Here is a 23226-nt window from a genome sequence, read left to right as displayed (position 1 = left end):
CTGTGTATACTTCAGAAGGAAAGCTATAAAAGGGATTGTGTCAGTGCTAATTATTTCAATCTTTGACCTGCATTTCTATGTTTTATAATGTATTCATTTGTGGTTTGCAATTTGTATTTAACTGTATGCCTGAGAAGGCTTGTGTGTGTATTGTTTGGTTATGCATTGTTGTATAACTGATTTTTTCAGGAAAATATTTTTGCATAGGACAATGAATGTCAAACTGACCTAATCACTGCTCTTGTATACAGTTTCTAATGGGCTCTCTTCTCATCTGCAAGCTGGAGATGAGTGGTTGGAAAATGTATTCATTACAAAGTATTCAGATTTATTAGCCTGCTGTTTATGGCATCATAATTCCCATTCCTGTTTAGCTGGTAGTCTAGGAATACTTTTACTTATGAAAGGACTGCCCTAGGTAGAAGGAGTGAAACCTGATGGTGAGATTCATACTCCTTGACTTACACTAGCTGCAAAGAGAAGTATCTCCTGAGATACTTTCAGGGTTTGCTGGCAGAGTTTTCCAGGGGAGAGTTGAGGAATGAGCTAGGATGGGGTCATAGCCGGTAGTCAGGGGACTCATCGAGAGACAAAAAGGAAAGGAAGTTACAGTGACGGTGTAGGCAAAAATAGTCCTCTCATCAGCAGACTTCAGTCCTTCAGAAGTGTTAAGCTTTTATTCAGTTAGTATAATCCGTGCAGACCCTGGCCATTGCCACTAAATAATAGATGATAATCTCAAAGATTAAGGATAGATTACTGAGCAGTGCAAACAGTTAATGTAGGTACCTGCAGGGCTAAAGAGCTGCCGCATGGTGAGAAGTTTCTGGGCAGATGGAGAAAATTGACTCTTGGAGAAAACACATGATCTGAGGTATGAAGCCCATCTATATGCTGACACTGAGCATGGGTTACAGCAGCGTATTGATCTTTTACCGAGATTCAGTTTACGCTTCCAAGGACAGTTTGTGCATTCAAGGCCAAGAAACTGGGGAAAAGTGCAAACGCCTCGAAGTGTGGGCTCATAGCCTAAAAGCCACCACTGACAATCCTTTTTCAATCTGCCTTTAAAGTATTTCCATGAGAAGCTAAGAAACCTGTTGGATCAGAAGCACTGAGCGCTCTTTGTGTAGTCTGTAAAATGATAACAGTGTTACCAGTTCCCTCCTAGTAATATCTTCTACTTAATGAGACTATCTGTCAGTAATCATCTAGGCAATATAAAACTCATTTGTTCATGGTGGTGAATAGGACCATGATGGTAGAGATCAGATGAAACAATGGTTTCCTGGGAGCTGGTAGCTGCGATTTATAACAAAGATTATTCTGATTATTCGTTATTAAGGTTTTGCTTTTTCTGTTGTGTTTTTCTGTTGGTTTTTGGTGGATTTTGGGGCGGGGTGTTTGTAAACTCTTAGTGATAAAGTCTTCATATGTCAGTTGCAAGAGTCCTTACTTCTGTCCAGCTTACCTTCCTGCCAGTTCAGGATTTGGTATGCCTTTTGTATGCTTTCTAATTTAATTCTGAAGTGACAGGGCTTTCACTGGCAAATTTTTGAAAACTCTTTTGGGATGACCAACTGTCCAAAATTTCTCTAACTCTGCTGATGTTTCTTAAGATAACTGTATCATTTATTTTATCTGTGTACTATTACTGTAGATAAATGCAAAAGAATAGTGTTTCCTGGAAGCAAATATAGACAGGAGTCTGGAGATTTGACTTAATGCAGTTGTGGTGCTTGCATGTTATTGGTTTCACTTCTCGACTATTTTTTGCATTATTTCATTGTAGATACGTATAGGTTAAGGTGACCCCTCCTGCTCCTTGCACATGGTGGGTAGTAGGATGATGTTGGCACAAGGGTAGCTGGGCAGTGTGAGCCTCTGGACACAGGAGGAAGAAAGCCTGCAAGGTAGCTGTGATCTCTGTCAAAGAAATCAGTTTTGTACCCAGTCCAGTCCTATGCCACATGAGGCAGCTTTACTTCTAGGGAACTGCCATTATCCTGCCTTTGAATTATTCCCAGACATCCCCTTCGGCTTGCTCTTCTCAGAAATATGTGTTGTACTTTCCACTACATGAAAATTTTAGTGTGCATCTCCTAGGGTCAGGGAGCTTGGCCGTCTCACTGGTTGGAGGTGCTCTTCTATGCATGGGCAGTTACACTACATATGAATTCTTGTTTCAAGCTCCAAGATCAATGTGCTTTGCTCAGAATAGTATGCACTATGGCCTATATAAATTATCAGAACTCTATGGCAAATTCATTATCCTTATTTGTCTTCAAGGTCAGGTCCAGAGTTCACATACAACAGCATTTCACTGGCAAAGTATTCTTCATACACTTAAGCCATCTAAAGGTGCAGCTGCAGGTTCACAGGACACTTTGGCTGGAAGCATTCAGTCATACAGATTTCTAGTGCTTCACCTTTAGAAGTGACCATTTATCAGTAAATAGCGTAATAAGTGTACTTGTGACACTTCTCTAAATAGGCACTTATATTTAGATTAAAATAAAAATGTGATATTTCGACTGGGATAGACTATTTTCTCCTCAGCTGCATATCAAAACATTCACATAGCTGAAAGGTTTCTAATACAAGTTAGCATTCATAACAGAAGTCAGCAACTCTTGCCATCAAACGTTTCACTAACAGTTAATGAAAACTGTCTTTATTTTTGAAAACAACCAGTTCACATCCTAATTCTGAAAGCAAAATATTAGATATAACTGTTCAGAGGAAATAAAATCAAGCTCTTGAGTATCTTCAGCAATTCCTGACAGCCTGGATTTTGAAAACCTCAAAAATATTAATCTCCCATAGATCACACTGTAGATATTCTCTCTCTAGCTCATTATTACTAAGGCTTATTTCCATGCACCTTTTCAGAGTGAATGAGCTTATGCAAATGTGGAGAGCCGTCCCTAGACCAGACTTTCATTTTATTTCTATTATCAAATGGAGGTTATTTTTTTATGTGATTTACTGTGATGATAAAACAGGAAGGCTCGTTTCCCTGGGTTTCCACAGCCCTGCCTGCCCATCTTTACAATTTCGAATTAAAAAGCAGATGCTGTTGTGGGACAATGAAGTGCTCAACCTCATCAGTTTTCAGCTCCTTCATCTTTCCTTGTGAAGTGCTTTCCAGTGGTTTTTTTCAGTTCCGTTTTTGAAAAACTGCTTTCAGTGCTTCACAGTTTTTGCAAGAAAATAGTGACGTGCCTCTCGTGCAGACAAGTAGTAATCTAATTTGGTTGTAGCTAAATGCCTGTCTCCCAGCTAGCCTCCATAACAGGGTAACAAAGCTAATTATAGAGCTTTAATAAATAGCAAAGATGCATCTAGAAGTACATTTTCAGGATCCCATAATACCATTGGCTGCATATTTGCCTCTTCAGGCACAATTATTTTTACCTTCTCATAACTTAATGATAAAGTTCTTAAAATTATTAGCCATTGACAAATGATTGACCTGCTTATGCTAGAATTGACATGGCCACACAGGCCCTAGTCTTCCTCCTTGTCAGCATGTAATCATTTCAGGCTTCTACATTAGCCTCCAAAGAAAGATATAAATGAAATATTAAAATTACCTTTTGTCCCATTTCCTGCCTTGAGTTTGAAGCAGCATGTGTGCATACAGTAGAGCGGGGGCAGGTGCTGACAGTACAACTGAAGAGCTGATCAAAGGAATAATATGCATAGACATCCCCAGCTCCATGGCAGATCACAGGCCATATCATTAACTGCATCCCATCCACGAAGCAAAGTGTGAGGGCTCTGTCTACTTGAATCAGAGTTGCTATGGGTAGTTGATGGGACCCTGAAGAAAAGCCAATTCCATCAGCATGCTAGGCAGCAGTATTTTAACAGACTTTGCTAAAAAAAATGAAGACCAGGTTATTGTAACTATGCTTCTACTTTCTTTAAGTCTTTCAGCTCAGAAACATTCTGGAAATGGCCTTCACTAACTATTCAGTCTGATCTGGTGTGTGAATGATGGGGTGAACAAAACAGAAAACCCACTGAAACTCTCGTTGCAATTTCCTTGCAGTTCTTCAATACTAACTCCCCACATTTCCCAGACTAACTTGTTCAATGCTGCACAAATAAAGCTTCAGCCAGAAATACTGCTGAAGAGACAGGTTAAAAAAGGCTTCTGCTTTGTGAGAAATTTAAGGTGGTGATAGTGATTTGACTGCCTTTTTGTCTTTTTTTGGAAGTTTTCCAGCTGTTCATAGAATCATAGAATAGTTTGGATTTGAAGGGACCTTAAAGATCATCTAATTCCATCCCCCCTGCCATGGGCAGGGACATCCCACTGGATCAGGCTGCTCAAGGTCCCATCCAACCTGGCCTTGAACACCTCCAGGGATGGGGCAGCCACAGCTTCCCTGGACAACCTGTGCCAGTGCCTCACCACTCTCATGGTGAAGAAATTCTTCCTAATGCCTAGTCTAGATCTGCCCCTCTCCAGTTTACACCCATTCCCCCTCATCATGTCACCATAAGCCTTTATGAGCAGCCCCTCCCCTGCTTTCCTAGAAGGTCGCTATAAGATCTCCTCGGAGCCTTCTCGTCTCCAGGCTGAACAAGCCCAACAAGCTCAGCCACTGCTCCCATATATTCTGAAAGAATGTCCTCGAAGGCAGTGATGGGATTTAATGAACTGCTGTTATTCCCTAATGCTTGGGAGATAGTCATGTGCAACCAAGATGGATAAACTAAAAATATACTTCTGGCCTTGTTTCTTATTTGAAAATACAAGTTTAATCTCAAATGAGATGTCAGTTTACCTAAGTGTTGCTTTCCATAGACACAGCTTCCCTTGTTAGCTTGAACAGTTTTTTCCTGTTTAAACATCACATGTACATTCAGGAAAGAGTATTGGCATTTCCTTAAAATTCCAGCATCATATTTCACAATAACCTAGAGGGGAAAATATGATCATAGGATGATCATTGTGCTTTCATAATAAGAAGAATTAGATATTCCTGATTCATTCAGGAACATTCCTGATTCCTCCACTTCTGTAATTCTTAGACGGTGCAAAACACTACTGATCTCTTTGAATTACGACCTTGGCTTACTTTTATATGCAGAATTTAGTATAGCTGAAAATCTAGACAAGTTGATAAAGAGTATATCCTTCTGCAAAGAAAATGGATCTTTTTATGCTTAGTTTTAGATAAACCTCAGTTTGCAGCATAGTAAAAGCCAGGAGGGCTCAGGTAAGTTCCTGGTTTTGAGACAGTTGGTAATATTTTGCCTCTGATTGATCATTATGTTTACATTTAATTTACAAATATTATATTTTCCAGGGACAACCCTGAATAGAAATTATACTAAGCGATATGAAAAGATATACTAAATCAACAGAGTTGTGTCCAATTTTGCTTCAAGGTTGGTTTTTTTCCCCCAACAGTTCTTACTTCTTTCTCATAGGCTGAAGGAGGGATGGCTGCAATTGAGTTCATGTCCAAGGTCCATTCCTGATCACAACATGTATGTGGCTTAGTCGAAGTGCTGCTCTCATGTCCGCTTTCTTGCTTCTACAGTACTGAGGCCTCAGTCTTGTAAGGCTGTTCATGTATTAGATTCATCTCTTTAGTGCAACTTGCAGCATAATATTCCAGATGTTATTTTGCTCCTCAGTTTTGCCCTTCTAAACACCTTTGTCTGTGGGACATTTCCAGAAGCTTTTGTTTTCTTTTTGCTTCAGGATGATAATTTCTGCTTACTTGCCTCCTTAGTTTGAGTCCTGTAGATCTCCTTTAGCAACACTTCAGATATATTTCCCTTCATTTATAAGAAATAATTATGAGAAGGCAAAGCCTCTTCAGAGTCTTCCATCTCTGCCCAACTGACTTACCTCTTCTACAGCTTCATTGATTTCTAAATGTGGGAGGGAAGGGTAAATGGGCCTCAGTGTAAGGGCTCATCACTCTTTTCAATATGATTTTTTCAGTGAAGTTTAGCAATGAGCTAAGAAAAATATGCAGAGAAGCCATGTGATGAAATCACAGTGTAAATTTTTGTAAACTGAACTTAAGTGCTCCCAGAGCTTTCCTTGTCAGTGACTCTCTACAGCTGACATTTTGTCCATTGGAGAAGAATGAGGTTTTACCTAAATATTTCCCAAACAGAAGTCTAGTTAAGTAATGAAATGAAATTTTGTGCCGATTTGGGAGTTAATTTTAATACAACTTGGCTGTAACATGTTTCAGCACAATGAGGATTTGGACTGATAGGTTACATAAAAGCTAAGCCTGATGCTTTTTTCTTTCTTTTTCATACTTGTATGAATATTTGCTTAAATGCCAGAAGTTTATACTTTTAAGCTTCGAGTGAAACATGTAGTGCCATTTACGCATGTTTCTTATAATTAAACTAACTGGTCATAATCTCTAACAACAGTCACTATATAAGAGTGCAAATTTTTATCAAAGCTTTTTCAACTCTGCTGTTCAAGAATAATTTGCCACATTTGGCATCAACATGAGGCTTCATTGCAATTTTAGTAGGGAGATTGTTGATTATGTGGAGATGCAGGCTACAAGAGTGCAATTCAAAGTAAATAAGCTTTAATCTCCATCCTGCGTGATAGTGTCTTCTGTGCTGGGAAGTAGCATAGAGTCAGGAAAAGCTTGTGTGACTTTGTCACAACCTCTCACAAGCAGCTACTACCACTAGTGAGTACAGTTGGGTGCACACCCATTCTTCTGCTACATTAGCATCTCACAGGTTTGAATTGTCCACAAAAGATGTGACTTAAAGTTAAAACATAATGGAACTCTGCTAAATCTGAATGCAACTCTGCTCTGGAAAAGGGAATGATTTCTTTGTCAACATTGACTAGAACTTAAATGGAACTTCTTGAAAATGCAAGAGATTTATCATTGCAAAGTTAGTAATTTTGCGCTAGCCTGTGGATAAGGGCTCTTTAGACTTGAGTATTTTACAGATTGTTTTGGGGAAAAAAAAATCAGGAGAACATTTAGTACGGAAATAAACATGGCTGAAATTTTAGTGCTATGTCTCTTAAAGGACAGGTATCTCACAATTTAATTATTGCTTGTGAAATAGTTGATTGGATACCACTGAGTAGAAATGTATGAAACATGCGTGCATATATGTTTATTGATTTGTTGTAGGTAAGATGGAGACAATGTGCATCTATATTAAATCTATCAACATATGATGAATTTTCCAAACAACTCATTAGAGAGATATAGCAAAGAAAAAATAACCTGTGAATATCCTAACTGCTTAAGAATGACAATAAAATTATACAACAGTTGAATAAGAGAATACAGATACTGAGGCCAACTGGACATACAGAAATAGTCTGTGCAGTGGAACACAGCTCATACAAATTAGAATTTGTGCAAGTAGCTTCAGTTCGTTTTGTGAAAATTGCTGGGGTACTTTACCATAAGTAATTAGAACCTCAAAGTTATATACATTAACAGAAGAAAAAAAAATCATCGGTAATTTACAGTGTACTATGGTGACAGCCTTGAATGTACAGTGAATTAATTGCTGAGACAGAGGCAGTTTTTAAGGGGACCAAATCAACTTTTAGACAGACCCATTAACAGTTGATCTGTGCTATATTTTAAGATACCGTTTCTAAACTCCAAGGAGATAATGATGTGGTAATCAGGAATGCATTGGTTGGCAAAATGTGTATGATCGTTTGGTACAGACAGGGGCAAAAATTCACCAAGGGGAAGAATTGTTCAGAACACAACAAGGAAAAAAAGAGGAAAAAAAGAGAGAGTACATCCCATAGGCTAATGGCAGAGGTAGAGGTTTTACTTTATAAATTTTGATTGTATTACAGAAATATTAAATTTTTTAAAAGTCAGTGCATTTAAAAATGTTTTAAAATATATTTGTTTAAAGGTTTAAGTATATTAAAGATTCCACGTTTTATTTTACTTGAAAAATTCAGTAAGTCTGGTCCATATTCATTCCAGCTACATCAGCACCTTTTTCTATGTACAGTATAGATTCTGTTCCTCAATTTGTCTTTAGCTGGAGCAACCTTTAAGTTCATATTTTGGTCATTTATTTTATTAGCCTATATAATTTTATTGCTACTTGATCAATTCATCTTAATTTCACTTTCCTTTATTTCTGCGTTCCCTTCACTTCGTGTGAGTGACCAAGTCTGTCTTTAATATTACACATACATAGATTTTAATTTTCAGTTTTGTTAGAACCTTTTATTATCTAAGATTAGTGTCAGCTTCTGTGGTTTAATTTAAGAATCTTTGGTGCAGTCTTAGGAATCACTGCAGAGAGTACCAGGAGCAGTAACCACTGAAACAAGATATTTGAATTTATTCACTCTTCTGAGGTGCCTTCATGTGGTAGCACTAGGGTGTAGGGCCATGCTCCTTGATTGACAAGACATTGAAATTCCCTATAAAAAGTGTACAAGCCCAACTCAAAGCTGTATTCAGTAGGTCACCAGTCATCTCTGTGACTGTCACTGTGCCAGCAGCAACACGGTCCCTTTCCTCAGCATCTATCACATCCTCGACTCCACAAGGTTAACAGGACACAGCTCTGACTGCTGATCAAGGCTGACATTTACTCCAGTTTTGTACTGTGTGCCAGCTGGTTTGGCACTGAAGGTCAATTTTTCTAACATATCCTGGATGAGGTGGACACATCTTTTTGCCATTCATCTGTTTCTATTCAGTGGCTCAGCAGAGAGCCTTTAATCACTCTAGATTGTACAAAGAGATGCATACTGCAATATGTTATTCACTTAATGTGATTATAATGGCCAAACTTCAGCAGTTCCAGACGGGTGATCCCTATCAGCCCTTTCCAAAACACCCCAGTATGCAGCAGCAGCTTCCTAATTCAATGATGATCAATGCATAGTGTAATATTTTCTTTATGTTGAATAATAGATCACACAAACCTACGTTCACCTACTGACAGACGATATTAAATAGGTGTGTCATTGGTCATCTTCCACACCCAACATCAGTGTACCTACTGCACACATCATCTAACACAGGTGCTTTCCCAAGTGTCTTTCTGAACACTGTCAAAGCACCTCTTTTCCTCTCAGATCTTCACAGATCCTTTAGATCCAATGTATAATTCCTGTGATGTAATGATTCCAAGCCTTGCTATGCAGCTCATTTGCAATATACCACAGTCATTTCTCATGCAAGTAACTACACATTCCTCTTAAGTCTGGGTCATTCTTTCTCTTACCTTGAAAATTCATAGATCTCTTTTCTTCCTCTGCGTGTAAATTATGAGAAGTTGCAAAATTCTTCACTGGCTTGCGTTGGGGTAGGATTTTTTTGCAGTCTCACTAAATCAGACTCTCTTTCTGTCTCAGGAGATGAATCTGTGACCTCTTGGGTCATTTTTTGATCTTTAACTTGCAATATAGTTTTGTTTTTTTCTAACTATTTGTAAGTCTAGCAACCTATGCCTTTCCAGCTTTTCTGATGTTTTGGAAGGCTCTCCTTTTTTAAGTTTTTTACTGTAAGTATTTTGAAGCACCCACTATAATTATTCACATAATATTATTCTACAGTAACTCAAGTCTGTGCAAGTATCTAGGATGTTTCCTGAAAAATTGCTCCTACAAACACAGCTTTGTATTTGACACTTCTGTACAGAAGCCCTTAAACAAGAGACTAATTCTTCCCCTTTGGGCTCAGAGCAGTTCTTATTTGTATGAGTCATCCTATTGACTACAAAAGGATTTTTCATGTCAGTCATGATGGTAGGACTGGACTCTTGTCTTCATATTTTGGAGACAATTTAAGGCCTGTTCAGTAGCAGCTGTTTCTGCCATGGGCATGGAGTGGAATATTCTGTGCCAAGTGGTTGGGTTCACATGGCTTATTGCTCATCCCACTCCAATGAAAACCAAAAAGCCACCTTGTTTGTCCTCTCCATCACTTCTACAAAGCAACAAATGTCAGAACACGTTGTGGACTAAAAAGAGTAGAACAACGTTAATGAAGTATCTTTCCTTTTTTGTTTTTTTGTTTTTTTTTTCTTTTAAGTGCAAGAAATATGAGTTTTCTGCCATTACAGTCATTGTTTGGGAGCTTTGCTAATTGTAATAAATGGTCTGAACTTTCATGAACTAGCCTTTAGCTAACAAAGGGTTTCCTCTACTCAGTATAACTACTGGGGGGGGGGAATCTACAGATTAGTTACAAAGTATCATTTGTAAGTATGTGTGAGTTATTTTGCAATTTTAAGTCTCTGATTTTTTTCGTCTTCCATCTGGTTCACTTGTGGATTGTCTTTTTCATAGGCTGTTTACCGTGTCAAGAAAAATACTCAGGAAAGATACTGTACATAAGAGAATTGGAGGAAACTTACATTTCTGGGACATCATTTCTTTTGCCAGTAAAGATTTAAGTTATAAGCGTTCTCCATATAAGTCCATCTTTATGAAAGGACATGGTGTTTTGATCATTTAGAACCTGAAGCGGCAAAGGGCATGTTGTAATTAGATTTACTTCAGTAGGAACTGAAAATGTATTGTAGTAGTCAGAATTGCATGAGGAAGGTTTCTAATAAGATCGCTGTTGAATTTATTCATACAAGGAGAGAACAATCAATATTTGAGGTACGAAATGTCAATAAAAGTAAAAAGCATTCAGTGTATGTTACAGTGTGTGGCCTTGCCAGTTAGAATATTGCAGCTTTGTTTCACAAAGCTTCTATATGCTTCTAAAAATATAATCTCTAAATGAAAATAGAATTAGTCTGTTACAAACAGAGCTCCCTAGTCATGAAAACAGGTAGTTTAAGATATTATCTAGACCTTATATAAAAGTTTTTTTTAAAAACTATCTTATAGAAGTAAAAGGTAAAATATTTGTAATATTTTTCATTACTATGAATGCAGATGAGAGGATCATTTTCTAACATTCATGTATGTAGGGATTTGCTGGCATCCTAATAGTGGTAGAGGCTACTCAGCTGTCTGCTTGCTATTTTATCTTCTTCACTGGTTTGGATAAAGGATAGCAATTTAAAAGTGTTAAGAAAGAGAAAATATGGCAGAATGTTGTTCCATTAACTTGCTGATCTCTTTAATAAATTTCTAACTTATGTATAGATTCTTGTGATACCTACCAGTCCTAAGCTCACTGCCAAATCCCTAAATCCGTGGCAAAGGGTTAAGTCTTTATTTTCCAGTCAGTGCCTAAAGGATGGTACTATCTGCTTCCATTGCCTCAAAGAAACCACTAATAGTGATTCAGCCTAAAAATGCGCTTAGATAGGATCATTTTCCCCCGGAGGCAGCAGTGGTGAAAAGCACACGGCATAGGATCCAGTTCTGTGTCTCCTATAAGGAAGCACTGCCTGGAAGCTCTCCCTGTCTCTCTTCCATAAGGAGAATTATGTGTCTTTTCTCTTGCTGACCAGCCGTCAAGAGCAAGGTGTTCCCTCTAACCTCTTGCTCTAAAACTCATTATGCAAGTAGTGACCTGCATTGATTGAATTGAACAATCGGATTGGACTTTCTTCAACCTGTTTTCTCCTCACTGTTCAGTGTACATTCCTTTTATCCCACTTCTACCACAACTCCAAGGAATCAGTGAGCAACATTTAAATTCTGAGAGCTATCAATGTATTTACTGCATTAGAAACATGGTATTCTTGGTAGTGTAAAAATACTTGCTTAGTTTCCAGTAAAAAAATTCCTGCTTACAAATTTAAATGCACTTTTCATAAATATTCCCTAACACTAACTTTAAATATCTCATCTGTTTTCTATATTGTCTGTGGAAAAGGCTGAATTAATTCAAGTAAATTCACGTTTATTCATGGAATAAATGAAAGAATAGCAAATTATCTGACAATAAGTTAAAGTACCCCTGCGTGACAAAGTTTAGGAGTTTTAAATGCTGTAGAGAAATGCAGATGCTTAACTCCCAACAGTTGCTCTGTAACCATCTGCTGTCACTTTTCTGCCTTTCTCTTGCCAGCACCTATGACACTGAAATGAATTGAAAAATTTTGCTAACTTTCAAATGCGAGTTACTTCACATGACATACTGAGACCACATTAAACACTTCGGCAGGTTTCCAGAGTTCCTTTGTTTTTCTGTTATTTGGGTTTATTTAGTAATAAACAGAATTTGTGGGGTTTTATTAAAAAAAAAAAAAGGAGTGTGTGCATGACTGTCTACCACGCTCTGTATCTATTTACCTGTCTATCGCACTGCCTGTTTCTCATGTAGAATCCATTTGGGAGTGAATAAAGGTAAATGTTTGTTTTCAGTACCCATTGCCTATGCCTTTCATAGCTTTACAATTGTGGAAGCCAGACCACCTACATTCACACAAACACACATCATCCACACATCTTCATTATTGCTTGTCCATGTACATCTCTAATCTCGGGGGTTCTAAGAATGATGTTGTGGTTCCTGTCATTCACAGTTTGTTTTATGCATCTTTCAGGTCTCCTGTAATGGCTGGAGGTTTATTTGCTGTCAACCGGAAATGGTTTTGGGAGCTGGGAGGCTATGATCCAGGATTAGAAATATGGGGAGGAGAACAGTATGAAATATCCTTTAAGGTAAGTCATGAAGTCAACTTACACAATACTTCCTTACTTGTTTGGTACAAGAGTCAATCTTACGCCTCTGGATTTTCACTTCTCATATTCTTTGTGATCATGATGCTTTCATTCATACTGGCTTTTGTCTTTTAACTAAAATTAATTCCATACAATGCTACTTTTTTTTCCAGTAGGAATTTCTACTAATTTTACAGAGAACTATGCCATAAATGTAAACATGGCTCCAGAATCCATGTAAAAATCACTCTGAGACCAATTCCCCCGAAAATCTGGTACCTTACAACCATCAAAGAATGAAGTTCACCATGTTCATTTTGTCAGGTCTTCTCCACTTACCTTCTCTCAGATGCTGCATTTACTTCATGCTCAAGAGTAGAGGTCAGCTCAATAAGCTAAGAGAGGACTAATCCATAAAAAAAAAAAAAAAGAAAGAAAATTGCGTAATTTTCTGCCCAGTTCAACAAGGTTAATCATCTGTGGGCACAGGCTCCCCTGGAGTCAGCTCAGGGAAATGAGTAGAGTGGAAAGAGAAAGTCATAGGAAGAAGGACCCCTTTCCAGTAGCAGTGAATCACTAAATCAGCTCAGCTGCTATGAGCTGTTTTCTACTGGCCAAATTTTCAAAATCAGGTGATTTATCAGTTGCATTTGAATAATTGTAATGACCAAACACATGGGCAGTTTTCAAGTGCTCAGGTTATATACAAAAAGCCATGGTATATCCTCATATCCTCTATGTCAACATGTGTATTCAAATCAGTTACTTGCCTCTTACATGTTGAGATGAAAGTCTTGTTACTTTCCACACATAAAATAGGTATTTGCATTAGTTTGTTGAGGACTAACATGTGTACTTTTGAAAATTAAATGCATTATGCTCAAGTATATCCAAAGACATAAGAACTCTATGCAAAGATTTTCAATGACATGATAGAATTTCATGACAAAGATGAATTGAGGCAAGCATATTTGTATAAAGCTTGGAACTGAAATTAGAATTCACATTTAGCTTCAGGATCTTTCCAACCTAGTTCCAAACTCCAACAGTGTAAAGCTCGGTAAATAAATTCAGTCTGTCAGCCATGACTAATATCATACATTGTGCTGCATCTGAGTTTCAACAGAGATTGAAACAACAGAGCTGAGGCTGTTCTGTTGAACAAAACACAGCGTGACCCGACACAGGACTGCCAGGCTGTCTTTACAGGAGTTATCAAGAGCAGCAAAAGGGTTTGTATTAACTGTGCTACTCTCTTGTTTCTCCCAGGAAACCTAGGAAGATAAAACCAGAAGGCAGGGGAAACCTGATAGCTAGACTTTGTAATTAGAATATATTGATTCACCTTCTGTCCCTTTAGTTTGTTTCAGAGGCAAATATAAGTAGTCACTAGTAGCTGTCACAACAGTCTCTGACAGGTCACCCAAGATTTTATTATCCTCTTTCAAATTTCCTTTTATTTCTCATCACAAAAAACATACGAATACTTGCGATGCTCTCCAATCTTTGTGTAGAAACCATGGTAACAGCACTGGAAATTGAGATACTAGATTGTCCTAGTGTGTTTTGCTCAAGCAATAGAATTGTTGCAGGCAGCTGTGTCACACTGTGTCTCATTTCAATCATATCTTCTGATTCATCTCATTAGTATATACTGAGCTTTGGGTCTCTGTCCTTTCTTATTAGTTAAAAGAAGAAAAAAATACTCTTTAGATACCATTGCCAAATAGAAAATACTTTCTATTGGAAGAATTTAATAGATGTAAATTTTAAAAAGAAGACTGCTGTTTCGTTTGCAATGTCAAAAAATGGGGGGGAAATTATGGAGGCAGGAGGGAGAACAAAAAGGACTTTTTTTTTTTTATTAAATCAGCATCACGAATATCATCTTGGGAAAGAATTCTACTTCAGCAATTTCTCTTGTATCTATGGATTCAATCATCTTTAAACTTATTTAAATGAGGACAAGTTAGTTAGACAGTTTAACTTACTGACTTTATTCTCAAAACTTGGGAAGATGGTGGACTTGCCATCTCTCTGTTATTCACAAAGTCAATTAAAAAAGGCAGACAACCAGCCTGGTTCAGTTTCTTCAGCTGCTTCAGTGGGCATCAAACTACATCTTGTCTTTTCTTAGGCTGTCCACGTGTATGGCCAGTGGAAGTGTTGTAGGATGGATGCCCTGCGTTGATGTCGTATCTCACATTAATGGTATTTTTCTTGGCAAATAGTTACTGAGAGTATCCTGCCTCAAGAACGTGTCTAACACCATACATTTAGCTGTTATCATTTATTTCTTCTTTGATTCCATTAATTCTTAATATTCTGAAAAAAATGTTTTTCATTAAAAAGTTCTAAAAAGCAGCTGATTTGAAATATCTGGTAATTGTGGGAAGTTTGTATGTAGAAGTCTGTTTCAGGCTGATCTATAACTTCAGTAACAGACAAGAATTTCCTGTTATGGTCTTGTGTTTAACTTTGAGATTCATTTATATGAAACCTGCTATGTAGTGGTAAATAAGTAAACAATCTAGCTACTATACACAGAGACAATGGTGATGGTATGGCCTCCCAGTGTCAGACTGGGGATTCCTGTAGCTAATTCAAATACAGTGATGTAGTTTTGAGGGTTGCATGCCAGAGCAAGAGCTGTCATGTGCTCCCTAAAATGAAGTAGTGTCTGGTGCATCTTGAACTGATTGCCCTGCTCCGTGAGCCAGGAGTGAGGAGTGTTTGCAGATAGTTTGAGGTCCTCAGCGATGCATTTTAAACTCCTTGGATCGACAGACTACTGTAACCCTTCTGCTTAACATTTTAAGAGTAGGTCCAGATGTTGTAGAATAGACAAGCTGTGGCATGTGTCTCTAATTAGCATCACTAATGTTTTGATGCAAAGGTAAGCTTACAAGTATGTTAAGGAAGATTTTTGATAAATATCATTTTTAAATTCACTGGTGGCAAATGTGGAATCCTGTTTAAGAAACAGTGTATGTTTGATGTCCTTTGGCCTTTATTTGAAGAAGAATTTCCTGTGTGTTGGAATTAAACTTCACCCCACAGAAATATTTGCACGTCAAAGGGGAAAGATCACTTGGTAATCAATATCCTACTAAGGAAAAGCATCTTTTCAACCAAAAGCCTCCTGTGTTACTGCACTAAAGACATCTACAGTCACCTACACAACTCAAGTTACAGGAGTCTTTGCTAGAAAGCAGATGGGAAGCCATGAGTGCAAGGTGTGGGCTTAGAGAGTCAGAAAAATTGGATCTTTCAGAGAAGTATGATGGCTAGATCTGCGCTAGTCAAGACTCAATAAAATAGTTTGTCTAAAGTCCTCTATCTTAAGGGATTAGCTGCTTCATCATGAACTTAGTATAAACTGCTTTGCTCTACTCACTGTAATCTACCGCTAGACACGCAATGAATTAAAGTCTTGTGCTGAGTCAAGGGCTATCATGCAAGCTCAAAGGAATCCCTAATAATAGCAAAGCCATATTGCTTTATGAGTTCAAGATGCTAAGACAGTTCAAGGACTGATTAAAAATTATATTATCAGGAAAAGTGGTTGCCTGAGGAGTCAGGCATCCGTTCCTGACAAGAAAGGATATAGGAAAGACACTCAGGTTGGGAAGCTTGAAGGGAAAGTGTCAATGTTTCTGGCTGTTTCACTAAATGTGACATAGGGTGACAGGCACCAGCCTTCAGTACAGAGCATGGTCTTAAGCAACAGCCTTCTTATGTTGGGAGGCGTTTGCATTATCCCACTGTACAGGGGTAGAAGGTGGATGGTGTGAGCAAAAATATATGTTTCTTTGTGTTTAGGGGGAAAGGTATTTGATAGAAAAAGAAAGATACTAGAGAGAGTGAGCCTGCAGTGAATCTAAATTTACTGCAGCATAATTCAGTAACTTTCTCTAAAATGCAGCATGCTTTATAATGTTTCTATGATATTTGGAATTGTGCCATAGCAGGAAAGAGACTCCCTCAGAAAACTTCAGGCATGACTATTCCAGATGCTGAGTTGTAAGGAAAACAATTTGCTTGACCTGTATTTCCTCAACAGTGTATTTCTCTTTCCTTCCCTTCTTGCTTGGAAACATTGATGCAGAGGACAGCAGCAAGCGTAGCACTGGGTGCCATGCTGATTAACTGCTGTTCCCAAATCAGAGCACAAGCATGCACTCTTAATTGATGGTGAGGTGTCTCAAAATATGACCTCTTTATTAAACAGTTTCTTAAATTAATTTTTATACAAGAAATAATGTGCAGCATTTAAATTTTTTGGCAGCATAACCTCAGGACCAATTTTTTAATTAAAAAGATGTATGATATCTTGCTGGTGGTACTGTTCAGTGTGTGCTAGACTTGTGAAAGCTGGCAAAGTATTGGAATTGACCTGATCAAATATTGTCTCTCCTCGATAACTAGGGAAGCCAATATTTAGGAAATCCTAAGTCTATTAGAAAGACACAGTTTATGTAGAAATCTCCAAAATATAGAGAAATGAAACATTTCCTGTGTCTGCTGAAGTTCTTTTACATTGGATGTTCCTTAGGTATCATAAATCATACCTTAACAAAAATGCTAATGGTGATACCCTAGCTAGCCACCTATATCTAGAGTTGTTTTATCCTTATCCACGCCAATACATCTTCCAGATTCTCTTCATATTGGTTTCCCAATGCACATCTGCAAGTTCATTAGTCCCTTTCTTTATCATCATTATCGTCATCATTATTATTCATTCCCTCTGCTGCTGGCAATCTTGGCAGGAGATAGGCAGTGCAGGAGCATTACCACTTGTCAATGCAGTTGACACCTATATGAAGAACTGACAAACGTGGAATATTACCACTTTTCTCAACATTTTAGAGGTGCCGGTGAGTAATGTTGAAATATCCACTGTCATCAGTTCCCAGTTTACACAGTACGATTTTAATAACCCTGACAGGAAATCCCACTGCACCTCAAGTAAACGGTTTTGTTGTTTGTGAACGCATTGACTGCAGATCTGCAGTCAGTGATCCTATTTTTCAATTTTTTTTTTATTTAGCTGAACATTCTCACTACATGGAAGAGTTCATGGGGAAGTTTTCTTCTTTCTCCTTTTCTACATCTGCTAAATCTGTTCTGGAAGAGTAACTGAAAAATCACATGAAGTTTTTACATTCTTATTTTCTACAGCTTTTTCAGCTCCATTGTGATAATACGTTTCTCCTGTTTGCAGTCTATACTTCTTGCACAATGTTTAGAGCACCAAGCTGACAGCTTTGTATGGCATGCTTTATATTCCTTTTCTACCAGTTAACTGTTTGTTTGGTATTTTCCACCCATTTCAGTGTCTCTTGCTGTTGTCTATCTTATTACTGGCTCTCATCAGTAGTGTATTATTCGATTAGTTTTGGAGCCTGATCCAAAGTTCATTCACACCCTCCTCAATCTTTTACATAATTCCCTGTATATTTATGTTCCTGTTCCACAGCGTGACATCCTCCACTGCTCAAATATCGTGAGTCTCTTTCTGCAGTAATTATGACTACAGCGTAGCATAGAGATTAAAGTCTCATTCTCCTGTGCACAGTATTTACATTTTCTAGATAGTCCCCTGGCTGGATCACTCATAAACTGGGTAATGAAGGAGGAGTTAAAAATCACAAGAGCAAGCAGAATTCAATTTTAAAGACAAAGAAGTGATGTCAAAAGAGGGTGATTCGTGCAAAATCCCACAAGAGATGTAGAACAGAGGAAAAAAAAATGCAGCTGCAACATCCAAGCCCCAGTCAGGAGCAAAGCCACATAACCACAGCTCAATCTCTTTTAAAGCTTGCATTAGGGCTTACCGTTTGCTTTCAACCATCCCTATAAAGTGTTTGGAATATTCTGTTGGAAGGACTTATATAAAAATAAATAGTGATATAGTTGGCATAAAAAACACTCTTCTTTTGATGTTTCCCAGCTGGAATGGCATTGCTTTGGTTTTGTCTTTGGTTTTTATACTTCAACTGCAGACCAGATTTATTGCTTTTGTAAGAAGGAAACATTAGCAGTCTTGATATTTTCATTGCTCGCTCCTTAAATAAACACAAAGGCATTCATGTTGTGATACCATTTCACCAAATGTCCCACACTACCTGAATTCTTTTCATGGTACACTGGAGGTCTGTAATATTTAACACAGATGTCATTCTCCAATTTCTTGCATTTCGCACAGGTGACATAAAAATGCACATTTTAAAGATAAAGTCACTGGAATTGATCTTCCCAGGAAAATATAAAAAATGCTTTGCAAATCATTTTGGAGCTAAAAGATAAACAGGAACAGCTGCTAAATGTTCTTCAAGGCAGCCTAAGATTCATTTCAATTGCCCTACATGGCATACCTCAGGTGCAGCACTGTATTTTCAAGTTTTATAGCTATCAAATATAAGCCTAAACCAAAGTTTTATTTCCTCCTACTTGTTATTGTCTCAGCATATCTGACAGGTTTTTTTCTAATTCCATTTCTCCTTGTCTCTTGTCTTTCTTTTTTTTTTTTTTTTACTGATACCCTACTGCTCTAGAGAAAATGCAATATTTGAGCTCTCGCTTTCTGAGTTAAAGTAATACTGGCCTATACATACATATTTCTGCTTTCTTGTTTTTTCAATTTATTTTGTGGCTGGCTTTCATCTGAGTCAAACCGCTATGCTGTCCATTCTTCAAAGGTTAAGAAATCTTCATTAATCACTGTAATATCTTGTCTAGCCTTGAAATAACACCTTAATTTTAAAACCAAGAACAAATGGTAAATATAGGTCTGCAATTCTATTGGTGCATTGTGTTGTCTGAAAATGGACACAGCGAAGAGATTTACCCTTAAAAAAGGTACAAATGACATAACATACAAACAAGTTTATGCAGAAAGATTAATAACTTTTTTTCCAATAGTGGCACTACACCCCTTATTTTAACATTTTCAATATATTTATGAATGTGTTTTCCAGTGAATTAGGTGGCATAGGGTTAAATGGGTTTCAAAGTTTTCTTTAAGAAGCAAGTTTTATGAAATATTTTTGAAAAGAAAATAATGATTGTGTCTACATGGCAAAGCAAGACTGCTCTGGAGTGCAATGAGCTATTTTGGCATGGAGCAATACTCACTTGGGTCTCCGTTTCCAACCCGCTTCTCTGAGAAGGATTGTGCTTGCTAGGAGACCAGGTGTGATATACTCACTGCAGAAACAGGTACTGAAACACTCTTTATTCTGTCAATCAGAATATGTGTTTTAGCAGAGTGACGCCCAGGCCAGCTGCCCATATTACCCTGTGCCACTAACCTGCAAAATTTATCTCCTCTTCGGAGAAGCTGGTGTGCACCAGAGCTCCTGGGTCTTAGTTATGAGTTAACTAGCTATTGGTAGGTGGTAAGCAGCAGCTTCCCAAGTAGCCCTCAGCTGTACCTGGCTGCACCCGGGTGTCCATGGAATTTCAGAATGAAGCCAAGCATGTCTTCTTGCCCCACCTTCAGTGGTTTCAAACCTTCCTTAATCACTTAGGCCATTGTACATAGTTTTATCCTGTAATGTGATGTAGATCCTCAAACATTTCATTACCAGGTGTCAGCTGGATGCCATAGCTAAAAGCTAAGGGACTGCAAGGGCTAATACAGGAATATGAGATGCAGCTTCCTAAATCACTTTGCAACTCAAGTCTTCATTCTAAACTCCCTATTTTCTCCGTTCATAGTGTGAATAGGACAGACAGTCTCGCAGGCTAAATTCCAGAATGCAACCTTCAGCAAGGGTTTTAAGTCACACTCAAACACTAGATTATCCCATATTGCAGCGTTTAGCATCTGTGTTCAGATTACTAAAATTTAGTCCCAAACCCACAGACATACTGCCAGGACCAGGCAAATATACCCACCGTATCTCAAATGAGCAAGCACAGCAAAAGAGGCCTTGCTCTTGCTCATTTCCACTATTGTTTTAAATGAACAAAATTAATCATTTTGTTTTCCTGTAATTTCAAAAATCTAGTAGCTACATACAGCTGGTGGGCAGGACAAAAGGGATGGTGGGATGGCATGAGAAATTTAAGGTAAAAGAAATATAGAGATATATGTTATTCTCTGGAGGCTTCATGCAGAATGTCAAGTATTTGTGATCACATCATACTTTCTGATACCTTTTTTAAGGGTGTGGTTACTGTTGTTTTAATTCGGAGCATTTCAACTTTCGGATTAATTCCTTCCTGTATGGAAATTGTTGGTGAAACTTGTTTGTCTATGTTCCACTCTACCTATGCCTCAGACACAAACTTATTTTATGCCATTTCATTCCAGAGTGCATCAAATACAGATAAAATTCTTTCACATATTTAATGTAATGTAATAGACCTGACTTCTCATCCAGATTCATGCAGGTGTTTGATGAAGTAGCTTTATGTATGTTCACATAAAGAGACATGAAAAGTATGAGCAAGTTGTGTTTCCCAGCTTGGTTGTGGGTTTCTTTGAAACTGGGTGGTCGCATGCTGGGGGATTTTTTACTTTCAGTCTGCAATCTGAGGCCACAAGGGTCCCTTATGTGGAAAAGCAGCCATTCCATTCTAATATTTGTGGGAAACAAAAAATTGTTTTGACAGTATTATGAAATAATTTTTATAATCTGACACTAAGTTAACTTTAAACTCTTGATATGTGGTTGGTTTTAGGATAGCTAAAAAACTCCTGCTTGAATTGAGTTTTGTTGGTTTTTTTTCCATTTCCCTGATTTGCTAAATAAAATTGCTGGGTTTCAAATCATAAAGTTATTAATATTGTCAGTATGCTGCGTAAGTCATCCAATAGCTGTGCTGGAGTTCAGTGGGTCTGAACATTGCCAGGGCATAGAAAATCATGCCCATAGGTGTCAGTGGCCTGACTGCCATAGTTGCTCTGGCATGACACACAACCTTGCTCTCATGTACACTTGGTAAAACAAATTCATGCAGGGTAAAGAATTGTGAAGAGTTCCTTACCTACTGCCCATCAAGATACAACTTGATTTTTAGACCCATGGAGTATTATGGCTTCCATCAATGTTGGCTGAGTTTTGGTTGCTCAGGCCTGAAGCATCAAACCCGTGCACTCCAGATGACTCCATCTGTTTCATTATTAAAGTACTGATGATGAAATGTAGTGGCATGATCTTCCTTCTTTGCCTACATAAATTTTATCAAAAGGAAATTGATTTTTGTTTCTTTTTCTTTACAAAATGAAGAGCATTTTAGTGTTTGAGCTCTGTACTAACTATCCAAAACCAAAATGTAAAGCTGATGTTTTGGAAAAAAAAAAAATTACTTCTGATTGGTGGCTTGCTTTATTCACATAACCTTCTCTTGAAATTTTGTTCCTGTGTTTTATGCAACAGACACAATAATATCCTGGTTGTGTTGCAAGAGGATCATTGTTAGATATTCTAAATACGTTTTATGATTTTGTTTAAAACATACTCTGCTTTTGCGTGGTGAGGTTCCAGGTAGGAGAGTCTACCATGTTATTTTATCCCAGATATCAGCATGTCAAGAAGGCCACAGCTAGGACTGTGGAAGCGGTCAGTACAGAATGATGTGTCATTTTCACATACCCATTACTTAAAATGACTTCTTTGCCTCTTTTGGTTCCAGGAATCATTCTTTCATTTGCTTTGTATCCTCTTTCCAGGTATGGATGTGCGGAGGTGGCATGTTTGATGTTCCATGCTCTCGAGTTGGGCATATCTACAGGAAGTATGTCCCATACAAAGTTCCTTCTGGAACCAGCCTAGCCCGGGTGAGTAATTGGATGTTGCTTGGTTTTGTTTTCATTCATCATATCTCTCTTAATTTCCTATGAACTAGTTCCTAGTAAAACATTAACATGGAAAAGGAATGTTTCTTTATTATTCTGAAATGAAATGTGCAATTGCTGCAGTTATGCTGCCTTCCAGAGATAAGATTGCCAAGTATAAAATGAAAGCTTAAAAACACAGGGTTGGATGTTTCAGCATAGAAGCGTGTTTCATGCTGATTCAAAAAAACCTAGGAATAACCTAAGGCTTACAGTTCTCAAATTGCACAGTGTTGTCAGTCATAGTTTTTACAAGCAGGAGCAATTTGAATGCACATTTCCTTATCAGTCAGCAGAACAGGCAGAATTTCACAAAAGGAGTGCTTTCTGTTGCAAAAGGACTGAGTAACGATGATTTGAGCGACTGTCTAATTATTGTGTAAAACCTGGTTGTGTAGTACAGCCAGCTTGAATCCATGTGAGTGAGAAATTACAAGACCTCTAGACATTTCTCAAAGAATGCTGAACACATCCATATCCATAAGAGGCTTCTAGCTCAAGAGAAAATGTTCAATAACTTTCTGGAGATGATCACAAGATGTCAAAAGATGGGAGACAAAGAACACAGTTGTAGCTTCCAGGCAGATACTAGTATTTATTCAAGTTTGAGTTTAATCTTTTCTAGTTTAGAGGATTTTTTTTAATAAGATGGCATTAATATTAAAGTCTGCCTATTGCCATAGGGTAATATTTTACGAATCATATTTTTTTCACAATAATGAAAATGCAGTATGAATAAAAGAATAAACTTCGTGCTTTAAGGCAGAGATATTCTTGGTTT

At 37.8% G+C, this 23226-nt stretch overlaps 1 protein-coding gene across 5 annotated transcripts in view; it reads left to right on the top strand.

Annotated features, from left to right (window-relative positions):
• Window positions 1-23226, top strand: part of GALNTL6 (polypeptide N-acetylgalactosaminyltransferase like 6) — a 472134-nt gene that overhangs the window by 409661 nt on the left and 39247 nt on the right. For all 5 annotated transcript variants that reach the window (XR_008449564.1, XR_008449563.1, XR_008449562.1 and 2 more), the window contains 2 exons: window positions 12478-12595; window positions 22281-22388. Coding sequence is in view for 2 of the 5 variants with exons in the window: in XM_054064636.1 (XP_053920611.1) it covers window positions 12478-12595; window positions 22281-22388 (226 nt within the window). In the remaining 3 variants the exon portion in view is untranslated. The remainder of the gene's footprint in view (window positions 1-12477; window positions 12596-22280; window positions 22389-23226) is intronic.

The sequence above is a fragment of the Cuculus canorus genome, chromosome 4, assembly GCF_017976375.1.
Source record: "Cuculus canorus isolate bCucCan1 chromosome 4, bCucCan1.pri, whole genome shotgun sequence".
Taxonomy (NCBI): Eukaryota; Metazoa; Chordata; class Aves; order Cuculiformes; family Cuculidae; genus Cuculus; species Cuculus canorus.
This window is presented reverse-complemented; position numbering and strand designations above follow the sequence as displayed.